The 24,891-nt window shown below is 38.7% G+C and overlaps 1 protein-coding gene across 4 annotated transcripts in view; it reads left to right on the forward strand.

The window, feature by feature from the left end:
* EXOC6 (exocyst complex component 6) overlaps positions 1–24,891 on the forward strand; it is a 314,975-nt gene that overhangs the window by 207,168 nt on the left and 82,916 nt on the right. For all 4 annotated transcript variants that reach the window (XM_089690302.1, XM_089690303.1, XM_089690305.1 and 1 more), the window contains one exon: positions 15,208–15,349. In XM_089690302.1, coding sequence (XP_089546428.1) covers positions 15,208–15,349 — 142 coding nt within the window. The remainder of the gene's footprint in view (positions 1–15,207; positions 15,350–24,891) is intronic.

The raw sequence follows: 24,891 nt of genomic DNA on the forward strand, positions 1-24,891 counted from the left end.
CAGGATTGCCAAGGGCTCAATCGCAAGGGCAAACAGGCCCAGGGATAGTGGACATCCCTTCCTCATCCCCCCAATGCAAGAGGAAAGAAGCAGAGAGCATTCCATTAACCCACACTCTAGCCACTGGGCTACAATATAACAACTGCAGCCATGCAATAAAGTTAGGTCCAAAGCCAACACCTTCCACAAATACCCCCATTCAACCGAATCAAATGCTTTCAAATGCGTCAAGAGAGGCAACAATCCCAGGAGTATCCTCAGTTGCGAGAGCTACATGGGTAAATAGGCTTCTAATAATAATGTCAGTACCCCTACCCGGCATATAAATCCAGATTGGTCTGGATGTACCAATTCCGTTATCACTGAATTCAAACGGCGGGCCAAGATTTTTGTAAGCAGCTTAGCATCGACATTCAGTAACAATATGGGGCGATAAGAAGAACACAAATCCAAATCTTTACCAGGTTCGGGCAGTACAACCATCACCGCCTCCGACAGGAAGGATGAGCCCCGGGAGGTGCATTTTTTTTTACTGCACTAAACTTGCACCAAAAATACAGCAAGCAGGAGTTTAAAAAAATGCACTGGATCAGATCAATGTGAAGGGTTCCATAGGAATTCATGCTCACATGTTTTTTTCCTCCCACTTTTAATAAGAAAAGTGGAAGAAAAACAGATCAGTGCTAAAACAGCTATAGCCTCCCTAGCGGTCTGATTATGTCAGTATTTCTGTGCTCAAATCGGTACATTTTTTTGCATGGAAATATGTATTTTTTTTTTTTGTAGGCCTGTAATTTTTAGGAATAACTCACTGAGATCTGTCCGAACAAGAGTCTAGTAAACATCCTGGGTATGATAAAGTTTGAAATACGAAATCATAAATTATAATTTAATAATAATCATAAAAAATAATAATATAATAATAAACTTAATTCAATAATATAATCAAACCAAAAACAATGAAATTTGAAATATAGCGTCAAGTTCGCACATCACTGAGCAAAGTTGCAAAATCGTTTTCAGTGTCTGATGACGAATTTCCCCACGAATCATCACTCAATTCTGCAAGTAGTTCTAATTTACTATCGCTGTTCTCTAGCTGGTCTAAAACCACTTTTGACTTAAAGGGACGCTTTTTGGACGCCATGGACATTTCTCAGTTTCCAGGCAGAAAGAACAGTAAAAATGCAGGCAGGGCACAGGACAAAGCACTAGGGACAAAATGTATGTGAAATGGTTTGATACAGTAATGTTTTACTATGTGATTTTAGTGTATTTAGTGAATGTCACTTTTTCACATTTTTAAATTTCCCGCCGTTCCGTCCCCGTACGTCCTGACGTCGCAGGGAATGGAACCCAGAAGACAGATGCCGGCATCGGCCAGAGGACATTGCCGGGGACACTGCAGGGGGGACATCGCGGGAGCGCAGGACAAGGTAAGTGAAGAAGAGATCCCGGAGCAACGCTGCAGGGTAATCCCGAGTGTAGCTCGGGGTTACCGCTTGTGGTGCTGAAACTTTATCCCGAGCTACACTCGGGAATGCCTCCAGGGAGGTTAATGGCACTCCCATGCATCCGAAAACATGGTGCATCTTCACACACACAAAATTGCAGGGTGCTGCAACACCATGCAACTTGGTGTGGCGCAATCTGCATTTTTATGGCTAGGGCAGCCCACTGAAAAGAATGGGCTGTATATCTGTAGGACTCTGTGAACCTAACCTTATTTGTAATTTAATTTTAGAGCATAGTAGATAGCCAGTATGCCTCTATATGCTGACTTATTAAAACAATGGCTTATATATTAAACACCTGCCTCACTTTTAATGGCTAACTCAACATTTAAGCAAGTTAGATTTTCAGAATAGAGCACATTGGTCTATTTGGAAATACAACACTTGTCCTATAGTTTTTGTCTATATTGACCTTACTTTTGTTCAGTCTTTTCTTCTTTGGTGACCTTTTTAGCAGTCTTTACTCTGTCCACTCCAACACCCCCCATTTACTGGCATATTCTACTGGCATCAGCAAGTTTACACTGATACACTGCAATTACCACTTTAAAGAGTAACTGCACTTTGGTTGAGACAAAAACAGACTGCTGTGTGTGATCAATATGTACATTGCAGGGATTTTAATAAAGTCTGTTGCAGATGCCTATCTGTTTATTTGACCATGTTCTATGCAAGCTGAATCTGAATGGGAGTGGCTGGTCCACTGTAATCACCTAATGCACTTAGAGTGTTATGATGAGAAAGGTTGCAATGTCTGCATCCCTCTAGAAGTAATAACTTTTAGGGGATATCTCACCCAAAATGAAATGCAGAGGATGCCTAAAATCTGACTTGTACCCTAGTGGCATGATTTACTAAAGGCAAATGCACTGTTAACTTTGCAAGTGCAGTTGCTATCTGCAAGGGAATTTGCTAGAGAGCTTAGTAAATGAGGGGAAGCTGTGCTCACTTTCATCATACAATCATATGCAAGCAAAAATGTTTTTTTTTACATTTTCCTTTCACATGATTGTGTATTCTTTGCAAAGTGAATCGTCAACTCATTTACTAAGCTCTATAAAGCAAACTCATCTGTCCTGATCAATGAAAAACAAATTAATAGCAGGAAGAAGGCTCTAAGAGAGCAGGTACTAAAGTGACTAGAAAAAACTGGCCCAAAAAAATAAACAATAGGTAAATAAGCCCCCTGTTTGTCTGTTTTGCATCTCTCACCTAGAGGTGGACAGTAGTGTGCTTGTCTCCTGTTGCCCTGTTTTTAAATGTGAAAATTCACAAAACACAGTGGGGTTGATTTACTGAAGTCAAATAGACTTGTTCACTTAGCATAGTGAAAGAGGTGAAGCTCTGCTGACTTTCATCATCCAATCATGTGCAAGCACAATAGTTCCTAATATTTTCCTTGCTTGTGGGTTATTCTCTGCAAAGTGAATTTTCACCATATTTACTAAGTAAAAATTCCCTTTGCAAAATGGACATTCTTTACTCATTTAGCAGAAACACATTTTCCATGGGGCTGGATTGGTCCCATTTGTCCAATTGCAGGCCCGATTTGGAATACATCACATATGTTTTTCCATTATCTACAAATGCAACATGCAGTAAGGGCTCAAAATATCTCCAGGAATGGCATCTTTCTCCTACCCTAATTTTCAGCCTCATGCAACAAACTGAGGAAATAAACGGTTTTATATCCAAGTGCTTTACGATGCTGCTAGCTCAATACCTAGATGGCTACCCCTGCAAAACCATAGAATCATGGGAGGCTGATGTAGGTGACTTGACAGGGGACCAGTGGGAAATAGCATTGGAGAGGGTGAAGAGCAGTCCCTTAAACATTTTCCAGAGATTATCCCAACTCCTTTAGTAAATCAACCTCTGTATCTGTGCTGTTATCATACTTGATGGTAGCAGGGCTTTGGTATTAGCTAAAATGATATTTGGTTAAAGTGAAACTTCACAATTGACGTAATGAGTAATGTAATTCTAATGAGATGGGTTCCTGCAGCACACAGTGCAAAAAAAGGCAAATCTATCACTGCTGGGGCTGTTTTCTCTATAAGGCATTTGTAAGCCAATGGCACGACAGCAGGACAAGGGGGCAACACAACATTTTACAAACATTTGCAGCTTCTCAAACTTTTTCTTATTTGACCTGAAATGTGGTTCCATTTTGAAGAACTGGGGGTGAAAGTAGGCACAGAGACTCTTCAGAGGAGTCACAAGGCTCACTACAGCTCAGTTAACATGAGACCACTTCCTTTTTAGTATGTTTGGTAGGCTATACAGTTGAAAGGTAGCTGTACATAAAAGCAGATGACAGACTGCCTCCAATAGTTTTAACAGAAAATAATCTTGTGACAAGTAGCGCTTGCAACTTTTGACCTGTTCAAAGGGCACCCTGGTTTAGGGCAACATGATGTCAAAATTCAGCTCTCTTCACCTCATGTTATTCTCTATGAGAGAGCTGTCTATGAAGGACATCCCCTAAGGACTCAGTGAAGTTCCTTCTACTGAGACATATGCAGATTAGCTGGCCTGGGGCTAACTCCCTGTATCAAATAATACCACCATTGTTATGGTAAATAAAGTGTCAATCAAGTTCTGACCAGGGGTTTACATATAATACACCTACTGTCTATGTATATATCTATATATACACTGTATAGTGTCCCAAAAAATGTATACAGAATTTAACTGGTTATAAAGTTAGTATTTATCATAATACAGTTCACTTTCAAATGTTCAAATATAATACATGTACTGTATGTACTTTTTTATACTTAGCGTTCTCAAACTGATGACCATTCTGGTCTAGGCATTGCTGCTAACAGGAAGCAATAGAATCACAAACATTGAGAATCATTTTGTTTGTTATTTGGGAGCATTCTCTTTCAATTGCTACTCTTAATTTATAAACAGTTGCTGGTTTTGTAGCATAAGGATTCTCTTTTAAAAATTCCCATAAGAAATAGTCCAGTGGTGTGGGGTTTGGTGAATGAGGAGGGTAGTCTATTGAATATCTTCCCCCGATCTGTTTGGCAGATTATCATCAAGATAGGCCCTATATCATGATGGTAATGCGGGGACACCCCATATTGTTGGAAATTAAAGTCCTTATCTCCAAAATCATCTTGAATACGTGGCATGACAGATTACAGCAGTAAGTTCAAGTAAATGGCACCAGTTACAGTACCATAAAAAAAGAATGGTCCATTTAATTCACACGCTGACTAGCCGCACAAGACCGTAGCTCCTGGTAAATTAACATAATGTTCCTCCATAAGGTGCATATTCTGAGGTGCCCAGTAAGTGCAATTGTAGCGGTTAATTGGCTCATACATTGTTTGGGACACCCTGTCTTGTGTGTGTGTGTATATATATATATATATATATATATATATATATATATTATTAGTATTATTTAACCTTTCTTTGCAGTGCTTAATATCCACATAATATTGCCTGTCTTTTTTACTCCAGCATGAAAACTTTTCAGTGTTTTGGGTAAGTTGAAGCGGAGTTCCAGTGAAAATAAAAAAAAATAAATAAAACTCAGCAGCTACAAAAATAGTAGCTGCTGACTTTTAAAAAACAGACACTCACCTGTCCCTCGATCCTGTGGCCCCCCCTCCCCCGCAGCCTGTTTCACCGGCCACCTTGTGTTCCTGGCGCCAGCATCTTCAGTGTGGGCACCTGACTCTGACAGCTTGCGGCTTCACAGCTGGGTGCTCGCTGTGCATGCGCGAGTAGCACTGTGCTTTGTGAATGGTCCCTTAGTCTTCTGAGATCTGTCATGTGTCCCAGAAGACTACGAGGAGAGAGGAGGGGAGGACAACTTCCGCTTCCGATCGCCTAGGCCAGGGGTGTCAAATTGGGGGCACTGCTGTTGCGAAACTACAAGTCCCATCATGTCTCTGCCTTCGGGAGTCAGGCTTGTGACTGTCAGTCTTGCCTTGCCTCATGGGAGTTGTAGTTTGGCAACAGCTGGAGGGCCGCCAGTTTGCACCCGTGGCCTAGGCGATCGCAGTGGGAGTGGGTACCTGTTAATTTTAGGTACTGGCTCCCCCCTGCTCCCCAAAGGTGCCAAACAGGGAGCCGGGAACGATTCCTTAAAGCAAAACTTTCCCTTTTGGGTGGAGTATTTAAAAAGCAAAGTAAATTGGTATTTCCATTGCATGGATTCTTTAAAGCATATTTTCTTGCATTATTTCTGAGTTTACAATATTGGAAATGTTTTTATTATTGGAATGTTGGAAAAAGGTTTTATTGGATTATTCAGCTGAATTGTATTGTTCTTATCTTATCAATTTTTTTTTGTACTCTGTATGTAAAAGTCAGTTTGCTTAAATTATTGGACAGTTTTTTACTCCTTAAAGCAGAACTTCAATCAAAAAGTCCCACTGGTTTGCTCTCTGCTCTCAGATTAGATAGCTTAGTGAATTGAGTCTGTAGTGAGTAAAATGTGCATTTATTAAATGTTCAAATTATAGTTTTATTCATTTAATTACATATACTTGAATTTTTTTGAATCATTGATGCTGTGCTTGTAATCTGTAGCAGTTTTACATTGGACTGCATACGTTTTTGTCCTGTTGGAGCTTAAAAACTATGGGTTTCATTTACTAAAGGCAAATAGACTTTGCACTGCAACTGCAGTTGCTCCAGAGCTTAGTAAATGAGCAGAAGCTCTGCTGACTTTCATCATCCAATCGTGCAAGCAAAAATGCTGTTTGTTTGTTTTTTATTTTCCTTGCACATGATTGGGTATTCTTTGTAAAGTGAAGGTGTACCTCAATTACTAAGTTCTGGAGCAACTCCACTTTCAGAGTGCAATTGCACTTTGCAAAGTGCACAGTCTATTTGCCTTTAGTAAATCAACTCCTATGTCCCAGGGACCTGGACCTTCTGTTACTCTCTGACTGGGTGCCACATATGTGCACTAAAATGACAGTAGGTATGCATGAACAGAAAGCTGTTAACTTGTAATAGTCTTTTATCTTTACCTGCTTGTTTATGTACGTTTCAGCAACAGTTGTATATTGTCTATTAAACTATCTAATATGCTACTCTGGGAGAGAACATAAACATTTCTGCAGCTAGTCTGATTGATGTTTCTTTTTAGTTGCTCTTAACTTTGCATGTGATAACACACAAGATGTTCGGAATGTAATATGTGTATAAGATATCTATGTGAACAATAACTCATACAATCATAGCACACCTTACATAAACGAATTACAAATTTGGATACCCTGCCATAGTTTGGGTGTTCAACGTAATTTAAGTTCCTTGCAATAGAGTACCCTGCTGCCTTTGTCTAAGGAGTTAAAGTTTCTATTATTATTTCACAGCTTGTAGTAAAAAGCTAGTGGGTAAAGGATGACCCACCTCGAAAGGCTAAATTCAAAAACTGTCAATCAGGAAAACAGCACAGAGAATAGGGCCTATTCTGACCTCCCCAAATGTCACCTCATGCTGTCCTTGATTGGCACAGTCTGGCAGGGAGGATGGATGAGTCTGTCACCGGCTGGTTAATTGTGTTGCCGATTTCAGCCTGACATTAGGACTTTGTGCAGTAAGTAGCTCAATGCAAAACAAATTAGCAGATTGTAGTCATATTTCTCATCTATCTGCCTTGACTTTTCTGAATGCAGTCCATAAATCATATTGACTGACACCCTTGCAAATGATGAAAGCAGCTTTTGAGGCCATGAGCCTGAATCCAGGGAGCGTGGAGACCGGTAGCTTGAAGGTGGCATGGACGGATGCATGTGGTTGACCTTTTGGGAATTTTCCGGGAGCCTAATGTCTCTGGGTAACAATGGTCCGAAGAGTGAAAGCTTTTTGGCCACTATAGAAAGTATTCAGCATGTCAGCAGATTTCCTTTTCCAAGTTGCTTTGAAATATAAGAAGCTGGTCTAAGGGGTTCTTTTCTTTAGGAACTAAAGTTTCAGCATTTTCTGGAGAACCCACAGGACGTTTAGACAACTTTGAGGACAGGTGCTTGATAGGCATTTTATTTGGGATATTGTTGTCTACCTAACACAAGTCAATTAATTTCAGAAAGGTTAAAGCTACTACTGTTACAGAACAGGATGTCTAAACAAAGCAACACTCCATAAGCCAGTTTAGCTTGGAGCAAAATACAAGCCTGTAAACATTTTAGAGTGCAAGCTGAACTTTTTTAATGGCTATGGTGCCAATATTTTTTATGAGATCTGTAAAGAATGGAATTTGGAGGGTTTACATGGTATGTCAGTCTCTCCCTTACATATTCAGGGATAGATAGCATGGAAGTCTATTGGCTAACACTCTTGCTTTGCTGAATCCTGGGTTTAAATCCCATTAAGAGCATTATCTGGATAGAGTTTCCCAGTGCTGTATACATATGGGAGATTACAATGACCATTTATTAGACGGCTGAATGGGATTTTTTTTTTCTGGCAAATACCTCTGAAAGCAATAGTAAGAGCAGTAGATTGGGTGTGACTAATAAGCACATGCACTTGCACACTGGTGCAAAATATATATACATAGCAATGTGGTAATCCACAGTTGGCAAAACCCCGGCTGCTAGACCTTCACTAAATGTGTCCTTATGACCAGAAATGTCTCCTTGCACCTGAAGACAGATTACAGCTACATGGCTAAATGAAGTTCAGCTTGAAACTCAGGTAGCTTAGCATGTTTCATCACTTTCTTAGTCCTTAATATCAAGTACTAGAAATGGTTACTCCTCTAGAAGAACCCTAGAATGATTTTGAGCTGCAAGACACCAAGTTGAATATTTAGGTTTACAGCACGAGTGAGCAATGTGGCTGAATTCCTCTCTGATCTTGACAGTTTCAGGTTTCTAATCTCTTACTTGTGTGCCACAGATGCAGAGATAGATGCAGAAAGAGTGAGGTGGGCAAATGGCCAAACCCTGTGGGTAAAGAGATACAAACCCTGGCTGGATGACACTTAATCTGACCATGCACCAGCTTCAAAATTGTTAATTTTTGGAATGTTCAATTTGAAGTCAAAGCAATGCTTGTTTTCGACCATAATGACAAGAAAACTCGAAGGAGCAGGATAGAAAATGTTTCACGAACTAACAAATTTCTAATTTTAAATGTGGTTTTCATTCAGGAAAATTTGGACTTGCATTCAATTGCCTTCAAATCACGGGACATTTAAGAGCTTTTGAATTAAATTAGTTAACTTGATGGCAAGAAAGAATGTTCTGATGAGCATTTTAACAAAAATCTAGCCATATATGGCCAGCTTCAGGCCCCTTGGATTTTTAAAGAAGTGGAAAAGGACAAAATCTTGCTAATATTGCAATGTTTGGAGAATACACTTAAAGTGGTTGTTCAGTCAAAATTAGCAACAAAAAAACTGTAGCTGCTAACATTTAATAAACAGACACTTACCTGTCCCTCGATTCAGCAGTGTGTTCACACCGACATGGTTCACCAGCTGCCCTGTGTCACTGGCTTCACAGCCTGGTGCCCACTGCGCATGCGTGAGTAGCTTTGCACTTTGTGAATAATCCTGTAGTCTTCTGGGACCTGTCACGTGTCCCAGAAGACTACAGGGAGTGGGGGGGAAGGGAGGACAACTTCTGCTTCCAATTGCCTAGGCGATCGCAGCAGAAGTGGGAGCAGGTACCTTTCAAATTCAGGTGCCAATCCTTAACGTGGAGCAGGAGTGAAGCCTTAAAGCAGAACTTTCCCTTTTAGGTGGCATTCCACTTTAAACTGGCCATAGATAGATAGAATTTTGAATTAAAATTCTTGGGGAAAATCTCAGAGTGTTCAAATGTTGTTTGAAATATTTAGTTTACTTTAACATTTGAAGTAGAAATGAATTGACTGTATCAAATGAAAACCGCATATTGTATACTGTTAAAAATTTGTTCATTGGAAGAAAATTTTTACATCCTGTTCCTTCAAATTTTTTTGTTACATGGTCGAAAACAAATGTTAGTTTGATGCAATAATGATTAGAAAATTAACAAACTATCGTAGAGGATTCTTTTCTTAAGATTTTCTTTTCAAAATTCCAGTTGTAGTTGGGACTGCTTTAAGTTGTAGCAATGCCCTTGTTGTCACTTTCTGAACAGGAACACAGACAGCAATAAAAACTTGCCAAAGGATCCAGCTCTTGCCATCATAAGGGTCCCATGCCTGAACATTATTATTATCTATGTTCACAATCCATTGTATAACATTTATGAATGCTCTAATCTCAATAGATATTTATCTCATAGATCCAAAGACTATATATGTAACGATGAAATAAGAACACCAAATATATCAAAGTAGAACAGCAGAGTAGGACAACTACAAATAGCAAATATTACCGACACCAAGATATAGAGAGCCAAAAAAAGGGTGGTTTGTACTTACATGTATGGCCTGATCTTTGAGACAGGCATATGCTATAGGCAGTTTGAATGAACTCTTCATCACTCTATCCAAAACTTAAAAAAAGATGAGTTTATTTAGGGAAGCCTAAAACAGAATGCATAAACATATTGGCTCCTGTCCACTTACTTCAGTATAATGTCAGATTCAGGGACACAGACAATAGTACATTTTTTTGGCATTAGAGTTCAGGTGGTTTTGGAGAGTAGGTACAAACTTTTTTTCTGAGAAGAATAGTATGGATCCAAGGGAAAAACCTGGTGTTCGGGTCAGGAGATAAAGTCAGGTTTTACGATGTTGGGAATTGGGTTACTTTTTATTTCAAACATTGGGTGTTAAGATTTAAGTGCCATGGTTAAGCCTAGTACACATGATCAGAAGATCGTATGAAAAATACCACTTTCAAAGTGATCGTACGATAATGTAATCTTTATTACACAGCTTTCGTCTGAAATTATTCTCAGAGACGAGCACAAATTGTTTCTTGTACAAGATAATAGATTTTCATTTAATCAGTACAGTTTTCGTCTGAAAATACAATACAATATATTACATCACTTTCAAATTTTTATTCTGTCGTACAAGAATTTTCGTAATTTTTGTAACATCTTCATTTTCGATATGGAGACTAGCATGCGAAAAAAAAAATGGATGATCATTTGTCCGATATTCTCGTTGTGTGTACAGGGCTTTAGGCTAAGCAATACATTAAATCTGTCATAAAAGAAACATTTTAAGACTTGGTTTGGGGGAGTGTTCATTCTGAGTAAGTGACTTAAATAATAGGTTGCCTTTAGCATTCAGGATTTGTGCAGGATAAATTTATTATTAGACTTTTGCCCATAGTTGAAAAGTCTGCACTGGGAACTCTCTGATGCTGGGCTGTCAGTGTCACATAACAATCTACTGAAACTATTAGATGTACTCAGTAGAGTAGTGCAAGTAACTGTGATAATGAGCAGATGCCAGACTTGCATATAATTTTGATGGGTATAAATTCTGGTTATATTGATTTTGGGAATTGGTGTTGTATTGTGCTATTTTAGACAAAATGATTTAACTGACCACTATAGATATACAGCAAGTCTTTGGGACTTAGACTGATATCAGTTGGTGCCTTCAAGGTGTTTGGCAAAATATGCAGAAATTCATGTGATGCATCAAAGGTCTTTATTACACCCAGTACATGGCCATCTGTTGAACAAAAAAACAAAATTTTTGTTTTGTAGTATAGCTATTGCTGAATCTTTTGATTGGAGCTGGGGATGTGAATGGATATCTACATCTGCTTACACTGCAAACTTTTATAAAATTGGTGGCTTTCTTCATCTTAGGTTGTAGACAATGAAATGTGAACCTTCTAGATTGATGTGCAGGCAGTATATAACAAAGTCCTAAAGGAACATGGTGGACAGAATTTATTTGTATTTAAACATTGTAAGGTTATTGCTGTGTGTGATACTGATTCACTACAACTATGAACATTTTGCAGAGTTCACAAAGTTTGACAGAATTGCATTTTGAAGAATTTGTCCAGCCCTGTAGTTATCTCTAAGAGTGGTTAGCCAGTCAGATACACATGTCAGGCATGGTATGGCCAACCTATGGAAAACAGGTAATGAAGCTGACCTATAGGCAATTCTGAAGTATACAATTTAATCCAGCTGTGTGCTTGTTAATACATCATTAAATGTAATATTTCAAAGGCAACCAGTGTACATACCTCTATATGACTAGGTACAAGGATCTTGCAATCCACTATACAGCAGACCTCAGACTGGGAGAGGAAGCATAAGGAGACAGTCAGTTGTGGTACAGTGCTTATATGCTAACAAGGCTCTTCTATCCATTTACACCTGACTGCCTTCTGAGTCGATCCACCGAGGTGGACAGATCCCCTTTGGTATTTTTCTAGCTGACCACATCGGATTGAGGTAGGCAGGTGTAAATGGACATAAGTCTGTTGACACCCATCAGTCCATAAGGATACATGGACCATCCAATCAGGTCCACCTGAAAATCTGATCAGGGCTGCCCATGTGAAAGAAGTCTAAGTGTTACTTACAGGTCAACTACAACTTTAGCTGTCCTGTGCTGCCAGATTTTAAAAAACTAGATTTCTCAAGAAGCGCGACAGAGATAGTTTGGAGTACTGTGGATTGTACAATATTTGGTCAATGCATGGTCAATAAATAATCATTTTGGAAATCCAAACCATTAAAGAGTAGGGCGGTTGGAATTCTCAATTCAGCTGTTCATCTCTATGAAAATCAAAGGTAAGTAAGAAAGCCAGCTATTGGTAGTAGTGAAGGGGTCGCTTGACATTTACAGAATAGGCAATGTTCATTTATTCAGAATTGATTGTATTTTGGAGGAATCCCATTTCTTCACAGTGATCAGATCTCTATATGTACAGCCAACTTCAACCTCTGCTCTTCCTCTTCTAAGGTGGCCAGTATATTACAGCACCACTGAGAACATCTAAAGAACTCTCTAAAAGTTTCTGATTCTTGTTTAATGACTTTAACTTTTTCATATCTAGGGAAGAAAAAAACAAATTGTTCTTTGGAATTTTTCTCGACAACCAATTTGTTTGCCTGTACAGTTATTTCGTTATCATTGAAGAGCAAATAGGAGACACACTTTATTTAATGGAGCAGTACATTAAACTAAAATGCACTAGTTGTTCCATTAAATCAAAATGACATACCCATTAGGTATCTACAGTATATTACATTGCAATTAAATGAACTGTGGACCATTGATTTCTTTTCTCCTTCCATTCGCTGCTGGTATTGATACGGTCCTGCTTGTGGAATAGTGCAGCATGTCACAATATAATTACCATTGCTATTTTTGGTTTGTTGTTGTCACAGAATTCCTTAGTAAGTTCTTTCAGTGAGTAGTAGACTTGTAATTTTAACTGGAAAATTGTGAATCTCATGGTAGATTAGTAGAGTTTGTTTAACCAGAAGAGTTGTTACAACTATGGAATTTACAATAGGTAAAAGACTTCTGGTAAAGGTTATAACAACCTTGACTGAAAATGGAGATTTTCTTTGATATGGTCTCATAAAAATATTTCAGTGAAACCTAAAAGAGAAGTTTGGAGGGGTTTTTTTCCCAAATTGTACTTACCTAGGTGGATGAATTCCCCCCCAATATCGATGGGACTTTATAGGCAACAGACTTCTATTAAAAGTATTATAATGATCTTTATTTTAATCTAATCAAAAACAACTTTCAGAGTATTTCTACTACCGTATATACATATAAAATAATTGTACATACAAAAATTGTTACAAAGTTTTACATATTTTACAGAGGTTTACAATCAATACGCGTTTCGGAGACTATGGCTCCTTCTTCAGGGGTAACTCTGTAGACAGTACAATGAAATCTGAAATAATATATGTTATTAGAACAAACAGTCTTGTATATGGCATTTCTGGTATTTATAGTTTTGAAGTTTCATAATACTTACATATGACTAAAATATACACCATTTAAAATCTACTAGCCAAAATATCTTTCCTTGATAGCCACATCAGACAACCAGCCTCCACAACTGGTGGGAGGGAACAAGAGGGGTCTCTACATCTCATTGCAGCCTCCAAAGGCGGACACTGAGATCACCTGAGGGCCAAAAAAAAGGGGGTTAACAAGTCCATATATATTTATAAGGTCAAAAAAGGGGTATGTTTATTCTATAACATTTATTGGAGAAAGAGACAAGAGGAAGAAGATAGTATAACAAACGTGCATGATGTATAAACATGCAAATAGATGCACAGAGCCAAAGTGCACCGACATACATTTTTAAGTGCACACTCCCGAGCCCACGTCTCCGCCCATAGCTCATAGACATGTATACTGAATGAACCCACCTATGTAGAAGAGGTGAAGAGGAATGGATAAGGAATGATGTAATATCCACAACTGGAGAGTAATCCTCATCCAGTATATAGTAACCCCCAAAGTGTTCTTCAAGAAAAGGTGGCAAGAATCTATAATAAATCATTGATGTATATGTCTCTTTCTCCAATAAATATTATAGAATAAACATACCTTCTTTTCTTTGGTCCTTCCTTCTATTTTTTTTATCCCACTTCTTTGATTTCTTGCCCCCTTCCTTGCTTTAATTATTTATTTTCTTCTATCCTTCCAATGTTCTGCCTTCCTACTTTCCTTCCTAAGAGCTCCTTTTCTCCCTTCCACATCACTTTCATTCCCACCCATGCTTTTTTATTTTTCCTCGCTACCCTCTATGTTTTTTACTTTACATTACAATAAACATAGTCTGTATGCTATGAATCTTTTTCTTTCTATAGTGTGCATGAGATGGGACAGGTACCACAACTGCCTGGGCTCACTGGTAGTTCGTGGTTAAATTTCTTTTTCAGTCCACCCAAAAGTGGTAGTTTCCTCATCAGTGAGGCTTGATTACCTGAGTCAGCCGCAGACTTGTTATGTGTCTTGGATGGAAAGAACTTAGTTCTCAACTCTGTTCTTGTCCATCTGAGAGTATTGGGTGCTTCTGCCCATCTTTGTATGTTCCAGCATCTCCGGCTGCATTTTACATAAATATATCCAGCAGGGAGAGGGAGACCCCTCTTTAATGGGCATATCATTTGTGAAGACCCAAGTGCAAAAATCTTAGACTCCCCAGGAGATCTAGGAAATTGTCAAATGGTTAAATTCTCCAGCATCTACAGTTTTGGGAGGACAGACTCAATATAGTTCTATATTGATCAATTTCTTGTGGGCTTATTGTTATCTGCCTTCATAATTTAAAAAGTTAAATTTAGCAAGACAATTCATCACTGTGCATAGTATATTCCAATAGTTTAATGTAATTTGTGATTGTTCCATATTGTTAAATCGTATATTTCCTTGGATCCGAAAAATAAAATACATAAAAGTAGCAGGAGGATTAATCTTTGCCCTTTAGGCAATAACCAAAACTGTGGGGGTTATTTACTGAAATTGGAGAGTGCAAAATCTGGTGCAGCTCTGCATAGAAACCAATCGGCTTCCAGGTTTTATTGGCAAAGCTGAATTGAACAAGCTGAAGTTAGAAGCTGATTGGCTACCATGCACACCCGCACTAGATTCTGAATGCTCCAGTTTTACTACACTTCCCCCTGTATGTCATTTTGACATAATTTTTTCCATGTTAGGACATTTTTGTTTATTTACATTACTTTAAATGGGTATAGATATAATTCACCTTACTCAAAACATCAAAAAATTTAATGTCACATTATTTTTTGTTTTCCAGGGAAAAGTTGCACAAACAGCTTGTATGTCAGCCTGCAAACACCTTTCCACATCACTAACACAGATGCTTCTGGACAGTGAACTCAAACAGATCAGCATGGGCGCCATCCAGCAATTCAACCTTGATGTCATCCAGTGTGAATGTAAGTCCATTGCTATAATCATCCACTGTTGGGTGTGTCTCAGTAATCTAGTGTATATTTGTTAATTAATCTTACTAAAACTGAACTCCAGGCAGCACTGGATGTTTTTTCTCTTTCCTGGACGTGTTTGCTCCTGGAAAGAAAAAAGCAGTCTAAAAAGCCACATGTTGCACACATGTTTATGCATGTTCATGCATTTGGCGTTAATGCATTCTATTGGACATTATTAATATTGATATATTCTGGCCATTATAATGCATTACTTTGCAATCGTGCATAAATGGCCAAACTCTCCTCTCCTAAATGTACTGGTGATTTTTTCTTTCATCCTGTAAACACTGCTCTTCTAATATGTCTTTATATGCCTGTGTGTACATGGACACATAGGCTAACATAGATGTGCTTTTACAGGTTGGAAAAAAAAAGCTAAAAAAAAAGTGGCATTTTTAAGCGCAGTGTGCATGAGCCTAAAATACACAAATTAATGCATCTTTGTATTCATTAATAAACCCTTAAATGTATTTTTTAAAGTTACAAATACAGACAAGAATAAAAACTCTCAACTAGCAACTTGATCAAGCTTTGTGCTGGTTTACGTAGTTTCAAGGATTCCTGTAATTCAGTCTCTAGATACAGCATCATTAAGCCTTGATAAAGTGGACCCCTTAGAACACTAGAAACATGAAAGTGTATTTTCAGTGAGAACACAGTTATTATTGCAATGTTTAACTTGAGTAAATAATTTAAAGTACTTTAAAGTGAAATATTGATGTCTCATTTTTCTTTTTTTCAGTAACAAACATGTTACGTTTACAAATGGCAATACATAGAGCTGCCCTGAACCTCCTTATCTGGGGTCCCACGCCAGTGCTCTAGGCTCCTCCTCTTCTCAATGCGGCCCTATTGGAAGCTGCTTCCTATGGGAGTGCACCTGTGGGCTCGCTCCAAGCCTGCCTGTGTGCATCTGTTGACATACACAGCACAGCTCAGCACTGCCTCACACTCCCTCCTCATTGGGTTTAACTGACAGCAGCAGGATCCAGTGGCTCCTGCCTTTCAGACCCTTTGTAAAGAGCGAGAGGAGAGAAGACTGCAGTCGTGCACAGTGCTGAATTGATCCAGGAGTCAGGTAAGTGTTTAGAGCAGGAGGAGGGCACATTCAGTCCTAAAACTTTTTTTGCCTTAATGCAGGTAATACATTAAGGTAAAAAACAGTTTAGCTTTAGAACCACTTTAGCTTAAAGTATAACTAAGGGAACTTTTTTTATTTGTTTTGGACAGAGTGGAGATGGATTAGAACCCCTATCATTTTTTATTGCTGTGTGTGCCCCCATTAGGGAGATTCACTCTCTCTATTTGCCCTGTTTACCATTATCATTAAAAGTGAAAAAAGAAACTCCAAATTATGAGTTGTCACCAGAATAAAGGGGAAACCTTCCAATGAAGACACTAGTTCTGGTGACCTGGGGATCTCCACGGAATTCCCGTAATTTGCTGAGATTTCTTAATTCCTGTTTTGGCTATGGGACAGGAAGTGAAGGTATATCTCCCCAATGGGACACAGCTAGCAAAAAATAAACTCACAGGGGTTATATCCCTCCCTTACCTTGTCCACATAAAAAAGAAAAAAAGTTTTGCCTATAGTTCCACTTTAAAGTCTGCAGTGGTCACATGATGCAGTGATTTCCACTAGAGTTTGATACTAGAAGAAAGATGAGCAGCCATGAAATACGATAAATGGTGTCTATACCACCATTTTGGGTGCACTGCCTCCAGTTCTGATTAGGTATGAGGGATTTTGCATACGTTTTGGATCTAATCCTTACAATTAGCTAGGACTAGAACCTACATTATAAGGAGTGGGAGTTGAAAACCTGTAATAGGCAAATAGGCGTGTGAGGCATGAATATGTTTGCTTCACCTCACTTATCCACTAAACGAGATGGTCCAATCACCATAATTTACATTTTAGCATTTTGGATGTACAACTAAGATTGCTTTTGGTTTATGTTGTTTTGGGAACATGCTTAATGTGGATCTGAAGCCTATGTTATTATAACTTGTGTTGATGTGAATAATGTCTCCACTATGAAAACAATGTAATATTTAGTTGCAGCAGATTCCAGGAACCCATGTCAGATCTTACTGATCAGCATGACAATATTGTGGATCTGATATTTATATATTATTCATGCAGTGTGCTAGAAAGCTATATTATAAATGCACTTTGTGATTTGTATTGTAATTTAAGATGTCAGAATAATATGTGCCAGTGTGTATTTAATAAAGGAATTTCCTTCTTGTCATCACTTTCCTAAAACTCAGTTTTAACATGTCAGCCTCACTACTGATGTCACACTAATTAACTGTGCCACCTAGGAAATGTAGGGGCAGTATATAGCACAGCTCAGGGAGTATAGACCTTTATCTACTACAGAGTTTCCTTAGCAGCGTCATCAACCATCATAACATCAGCCTAACATCAACATCAGTTTCGTGCCCTCATTATATGTGTGTTTCCAGACAGACTGGCGACCCTTGTGGTCAGTGACTGGGGTTAGAGGCCATTGTGAGTGGGTGGAATAGGTATTCATTGAATATTTTGGAATTCTTTTCCTATATGGGTCCTTGTTGCTTCTTAACTAATGAATAGACATCTATGTTTAGAAAATGTGCAAGAGTCACGAATAACAGCTTCAAAGAGAAATGTGAGACCTATCATTCTGAATAATATATATGTAAAAACAGTCAAGATTCATTGTTGGAAGGGTTTGACCTTATTAGTGTTTGGTGGAATATTAGCAAATCTGATCTACTGGAAGAGGTTTTATTTTTAACGGAAAATGGCAACACGTGTTTTGTTCTCAGCTACTGGGAAACAATGGGAACATTTTACTTTGGAACCCCACTGTCTTAGTGCGCCAGTATTCTGTTGGAGTCTATTCCTTTTTTGTGTTTGCTGCCATTGCCAGTTACCAATAAATTGGTGCATATTAAGCTGGGGAGCTGAGACATAATGTCCACCTTGCATTACTTGTTCTGTGTAGGTGACCCACTGTATCCCTTTGATTATAATGATAACCTGACCTTGTAAAATAAAGCAAATTGGCAGTAACAACTCTTAAAGTTTACCAAGCTCCTTAAAAACCAGCTGAACACCAAGCACCTAAATGCACTTTTTGAAAAAAAGTGTATGAGATTTATGTGAAATAAGGCAGGGCATCTGCAGGTAAGCCTTCGGCTACCGAGACTAAGGAGAGCTCCTTCTGTTCCATCTCTGGCCTTAGACTCCAAGACAAAACCAAGTGCTCACTTCTCAGAAGGCCTGGGCCCTAAAATTCAATAAAATCAGAAGCAAACTTGCCTCACTTGAAGGGGTGACCAGCAAGGCCAGATTCTCCCTGGCAAGGTGGATAAAACATCCAGGGCAGAAGTTGGGGAAATCCTTTCTCCCTTTGACTTGAAAGGTTCTCACAATGGTGGGGTTGGCAGCCTGTTGGGCTTGGAAGGAGTCATTAAAATCCTCTCAGTACAGGGTACTTTGCTGTCAGAGGAAACCCCACTTTCCATCAGCATCCTGGAACTCAGGGTAATTCAGTTGTCCCTTCAGCACTGGACATCTTGACTGCAGGGTCTCCCAACCAAGCTCGCGTTGACCTATGCCACAGTAGTGGCCTATATCAACCATCAAGTTCCAGAAGTCGCATAGCTCAAAGAAAAGTACATCTCATCCTGGCGTGGACAGAATTTTCAGCATTAGGCATCAGTTTTTAGTTCACAGGTTTGTTAAAGGCTAAGTTCACCTTTTTAGAAAAAAATAATGCATATATTTTTGCAGGAAAAATGTACATTTATTATTTGTATGTTTTTCACAGGAGCCTGCAGAGCATTGCATCCACGATCACTGGATCATGGGTGCAATGCTAGACTTTCTGTTACATAGCAGGAGGGAGTGTGAATGGACTACGAGCATGCTGACCAGCACATTTATGTTGAAGGACAAGCTGTCTGACATGGCTTATTCCTTTGAATGAATGATGTGCCTGTGGGAGCATAACCCCACAGAGCCCCACCTTTTACAAATTGTGACAGTCAGTGGGGGGGGCTATGGGGGGCAGGTCTGGAGTATGTTACATGCTACACCCTAATATGTCACATGCTCCAAAAGGTGGACTTAGCCTTTAACTTCTTTTTAACAAACATCTGGATTTTTGGGCCTCATCTGATTTCAGTTTCAGGCAACAGCTGCTTCAACCCTGCTCTCTGTGCTCTAGTGAGCCCTTTCTTGGCCTGTTGTTTTGTAAGCCTGTTATTGTTTGTTTACTGTTTTGCCCATCCCTCAGTTGGGCTGCTTTTGGATGTCCCATGGTTAAGAGTAAAGATCTTTTATCCTGCATTGTATCATTAGGAAAATAGTATTTTTGACTTACCTGTAAAATTTGTTTTGTGTAGTAAAGGACACAAGTCACCTGAAGATAGCTGCATATACAGTACCTACCATTTATATTTTCAGGACAATCAAGCAGATTGACAAAAAGCATACACTCCAAAAGCTCATCCCGAAAAGTTGAATTCAAATTTAAAACCAACAAAAAAGTATCACAGATAGTACTGAATCATTTTTGTTGCAAATGCAATTAGTATATTCTCATGAGCACTTCAGTTCAGCTCAATAACAATATTGACACACCTTGTATGTACAGTCTATTGAGCTTGTACTGTTGTATTATATACAGTAGTTTTCAGCCCAGCATCCAAAGCCAGAATGCCTTGTGAGTAAACTTCAGAAACTGCACATATCAATGCCACAAAGCTCAGAAGTATATATACAGAACAAGCAGTTCCTTTTAAATAAAGCAACAAAGCCAAAGTTTTAATGATGATGGAATCATGGAGGAACACTAATCCATCTGTGGATGCTGCTGATAAGCACACAATCTGTTCATGTATAAAGAATGGTTTCATCGCCATGTGCATCGCCATTATTGGTTTGAACAGTCACTATGGCTTCCTCATCCAGTTGCTTTGGTATTAAACAAGCTGGAGGTCCACATGTTCATGTTACCCTGGCACATTTTGTCTAATAGGTCTTCCTCAGAGAGTGTAGTTCCTTGTGTTTAAAATTTAACTTTTGAATATACCATCTTCATTTACAAGGCAAAATCTTGTTAATTTTGTTGCATTTACACAGACTGATATGTGAAATCTATTTGAAGCCCATCTCTTTGCAAAAATTAACTTGAAACAAAACATGCTAACCACCTACATAATAATCTCCAGCCAGACTCTGACAGCAAATTACATTTCCCAGCCTGGTAGCTGCATGTAAACAAAGGGTTGGGGATCCCAGGTAGCATCATTGACCAAATATGGTAAGAGTCCTGGAATGTACTGTGTCAGCAGACAGTGTGTTCTATTTTGGCAGGCGTCACTCATTGTAATTGACATGGATCTACATTGCTGGAAAAGGTATTTTTCCCTTGGTTCTGGAAGGTGGGGGTGCACGCTTACTCCTCCCCTTCCTAGCGAACCAGGTTAGATGCTCAGATAAGGGTCTGGTATATAGTTTGGGGGGGAACCCATGCTTTTTTCCCTGTTTTTAGCATGGAGTTTGTGACGCGAGTCACTTTGGGTGGGGGGCCCATGGAACCCAGTTCACTTTGGAGAGGTGGGAAGACCCCTGTCTCAGCTCTCCATATCTCTCTTATGTGTAAATCACCCTGTGCCTGTTAGGGGTACAGGGTGATCTGTCCTAATATTGTGTGGGCTTTGTCTCAGACTGTGTAGACATGTTTAGGAGATAGGTGGGGGTTGTGGATTGTTTAATGTTATGTGTATTAGCTTAGTGGGGGTGTGTCTCCAGCAGCCCTCCCTCCTGATGGGACTGTCTTCTGGTGTGAAGTTTGAATACCTGTGGGTCTCTTGTTACTAAATGTAGATTGCCCCGCCCTGTGTCATTATGTAGGGAGGGGGGTTGTCCCCTAAATGTATATATCTTGTATCTGTATTCAAATAAACCTCCTGTCTACCTCCTGGTTTACTTCAAGACTGGTGTCGTCTAGTCTTGTATGGTCGGCTGTGGTGTCTGTTGTCGGTGTTCAGACGGGGAAGCGGCATTCTAACGGAAGTACTCAAGCGCAGTCTGGGTCTGTTCTGTTACAGGGTTCCCCTGTAAATATATTTAATACCAGACCCTCATCAGGAATAACGGTCTTGTATGTTTTTTCTTTTCATGGGTTCCTTCCTTGCGATGCATACCAGACCTTCATCTAGGATAAAAGTATGATACAGATGTTGAGGGAAATCCGCAGCCAGAAAATTTAGCAGTAATTTAAAAAGTAAATTTTCTTCTTTGTAAAAATCACTTTTGCTTTAGTACATAATACATGTGTGCAACATCTTGTGCATATTTAAGGCATCCCTCAAGCATGTTATTTAAAGGAATTGCATATTTTCATTATTACCCTTTAAATCTTTTTAAAAGAGTTAAAATAGTTGTTGGTACATGTCCCCCAGGGCAGTGCCCAACTTCTTATGCCCTTTGACAACCCCTTGCCTATTAGCCTTGAAAATGGCTTTGAATACAACGGTACAAAGCTGGCTGGGAAATGTCATTTAGTGGCAAATGGTATTTTTTATTCTTGCTAAATGTCACCTTTGCTTTACTACATCCTACACATGCGTCACTTCACAGGCAGGTTTAAGGAAGTCCCTAAGTATCCATTTTTAATGTTTTATTTTAAACCTTATTAAAAGAGATGCTTCCTGCCAAATGGGATTTTTAAAAATGTTTGCATCTCTGCATGTCTCTTCAGGGCAGTACTCTGTTTCCTATTCCCATTGTTTAACAATCCATGTAAACAAAAACTATTAGCCTTAAAAATAGAGACATTTGAATTTAAAGTTTCACCTCCTATTTACTTTATTAGGGTTTGCATTAAAGTTCAGAATTTTAATTTGCATATTTATTTGTATTATGTAAAAATGGAAAATCAAAAATACACAACTAGCTACAACTAGTTAGATTTTTACTGCAATTGTACAATCAAAACACAGAATCGAGGTACTGTTGCTGACATTGTTATTTGCATGTCATCTGACAAAAAAGTTGATTTGTCCACTTTAAGTTTGGGTTCAGTAAAGCAGAAAATTGTGTTTCATAGAGATGTTTTCATAGTTAATAATCTAATGATTAAATTATTAGTTGGGTTCTAATCTAAGAACACGTTTTAAGTTATTAATGGACCAAGTCCCATACCCCCAACATTTGGTTTGCATACCCCAAAAAGTGCCTCTTGCTTTAAATGGTCCTGAACCCAACCCTTTGGAAAAGCACAGTGTGTCCACTGACTTCTAAGTCCACCTGCCTGCCGCTGTTTTGTCCTTTGAAGATCTCCTGATAGTGTCTTCAAACTGTTATGTATCCATTTATGAATGTTATCATAGTGACTTCTGCATAATCCTGCTGGTATTTATTTAGTGGTACATTAGTCAGATCTACAGTATTTTTGAGTGTCGTGAAGACATCACAGTGATTTTGTGCATATACAAGTGATTTACAAAGCTGCAACATAATTTTGCATAAGCACAAAGCCCATGACTTATTTTAGTGACCTTTCAGTTTTGAAGAAGAAAATTATTATTATTTATTTTATTTTTTTATAAAGGGCTTGTCAGATAGAGGAAGATTTGGGTAGAAAATCTGCTTTTGTTGCAGGGATTTCATTCACAAGCCCTGTCAGAAGCATTCTGTGCATCCCTATGCTCTGTGTGATTTATAACCATTCCCATCGGCCTCCTCTAGCTTTTCTGCTTTGACATCTTGGGATTAATGGCTACAATGGTGACAGTTCCATTAGCACTCAGAGTGTGCAGATAACTCACAAATGGCAGGTAGCTTCCTACTGTATTGATAAATGGCTTTCTCTGTTTTACAGACACAGAAGGGGAGGTGTGTTCTACACTATCTTATGTTTTAATGTGCAGCATTTAATGGCTGCTGAACTATTTTTTTCTTATCCTTATATTTTTTCTAGTTTACAAATTGCAGTAAATGATCTCAGAATTATGTTCTTGCTGCAAGCTGTATGCATATGTATCAGTTTTGAGAGTGATTTCACACCTATGCGTTTTGTCGCATTGCGGATATGCCACATTAAAAAAAAATCCTGCTTGGTGCATCTTTGATGCAGTTTTAACAAAAGCACTCTCTTTTGGGATAAATACTTATGCATGTAAAATACACATAAACTATTACTCATTACCCCAAAATAAACATCACCCATTCCATATCTTACAGCCTGCCCTAAATGTAACCTGGCAAAACCAGATTTAAAACATCTTTTTTGGCAAGTCCTGTCTATCCAGAGATTTTGGCAATCGATCTACACCTCTCTAGAAGACACTGCGGGTCATAGAACACACTTTCCTAAGCTCACCCAGTTTCAAAAAACTTTCCAGTCAATCCCCGATATGCCTCCAGATCCACCGCTTTGAGCAGTTTGCCTACTGGTGACCATTGCTCCTAAAATCAAAAATAATATTCATACTCTCCATAAAGTTATGTAGTAGGTAAACTAGACACAAACAAAACAATGCCAAAAAGTTCTTCACAGCATGAGCTCCCTTTAAGATGTGGCTGGGTAGTGTGAATCATAAACAGCTTATCTTTATTTTAAAAAAATCTTGTGGTTTCGCTAAAAAATGTGCAGGGACCCTTGCTGCTTTAGAACTAGATGATGACAGAGGCCACCATTGACTATGAAGAAGTGAATCCATTGTCTACCTAGATCTCTCACAACAGCCTTAAACGTTCAGTCATCTTTTTCACTATTTTCTGTCAGACCAGATTGTAACCTTCTTATGATTGTACTTAAATGCATAAAAATAAGGAACTTAGAATACCATTCCATTATAGCACTAGTGCAGCTATTCAGTGTGTATCATTTTTATTTTACCTGTTTCTTTATGGTATAGTTTTATACTCTGCCAATTCCCTTCAATGAAAATGAGAAAAATCTAAGATAAAACACTTATTAAAAAAATGCACCGCACCTCTCAATTAGAAATAAACAGAAAGCCTAACACATCTGTAATATATCTTCTTGAAATTGACATTCAATTGTAATTAGAAAGGGAATGAATATTTATACCTTCACCTTTTGTAAATTGCCCCCCCCCTTTCGTAAATTGGCTTATGGGGCCCTATAGGATATGCTGGTGCTGCCAGGATATGAACAAACAGCGGAGGCCATGGGCATGATTTTGAGGCCAGTATGCATCTTGGGAGAGTATGTTGGCTGGATGAGCTCAGCAGGATGGGTTTGAAAGAGCATTTATTTTTTAAAGTGCCCCTGTGCTCAGTATGGACAATTAACTGTTTACGTTTTATTAACAAGCAGCAAATGAGCTTGCAAGCAAACCCTTACCTCTTCAGCTGCTTGTAATGTGAAGTACTTCTTTCTCAAGGATCACAACAAAGACTCTAAGGTCAAGTTGCAGTCAGCGTATAACAACCTAAAAACAGCTAAAATGAAGATTAT

Source organism: Staurois parvus, unplaced genomic scaffold (genome assembly GCF_062004578.1).
Source record: "Staurois parvus isolate SC_StPar_1 unplaced genomic scaffold, SC_StPar_1.0 ptg000525l, whole genome shotgun sequence".
In the NCBI taxonomy this organism is placed as follows: domain Eukaryota; kingdom Metazoa; phylum Chordata; class Amphibia; order Anura; family Ranidae; genus Staurois; species Staurois parvus.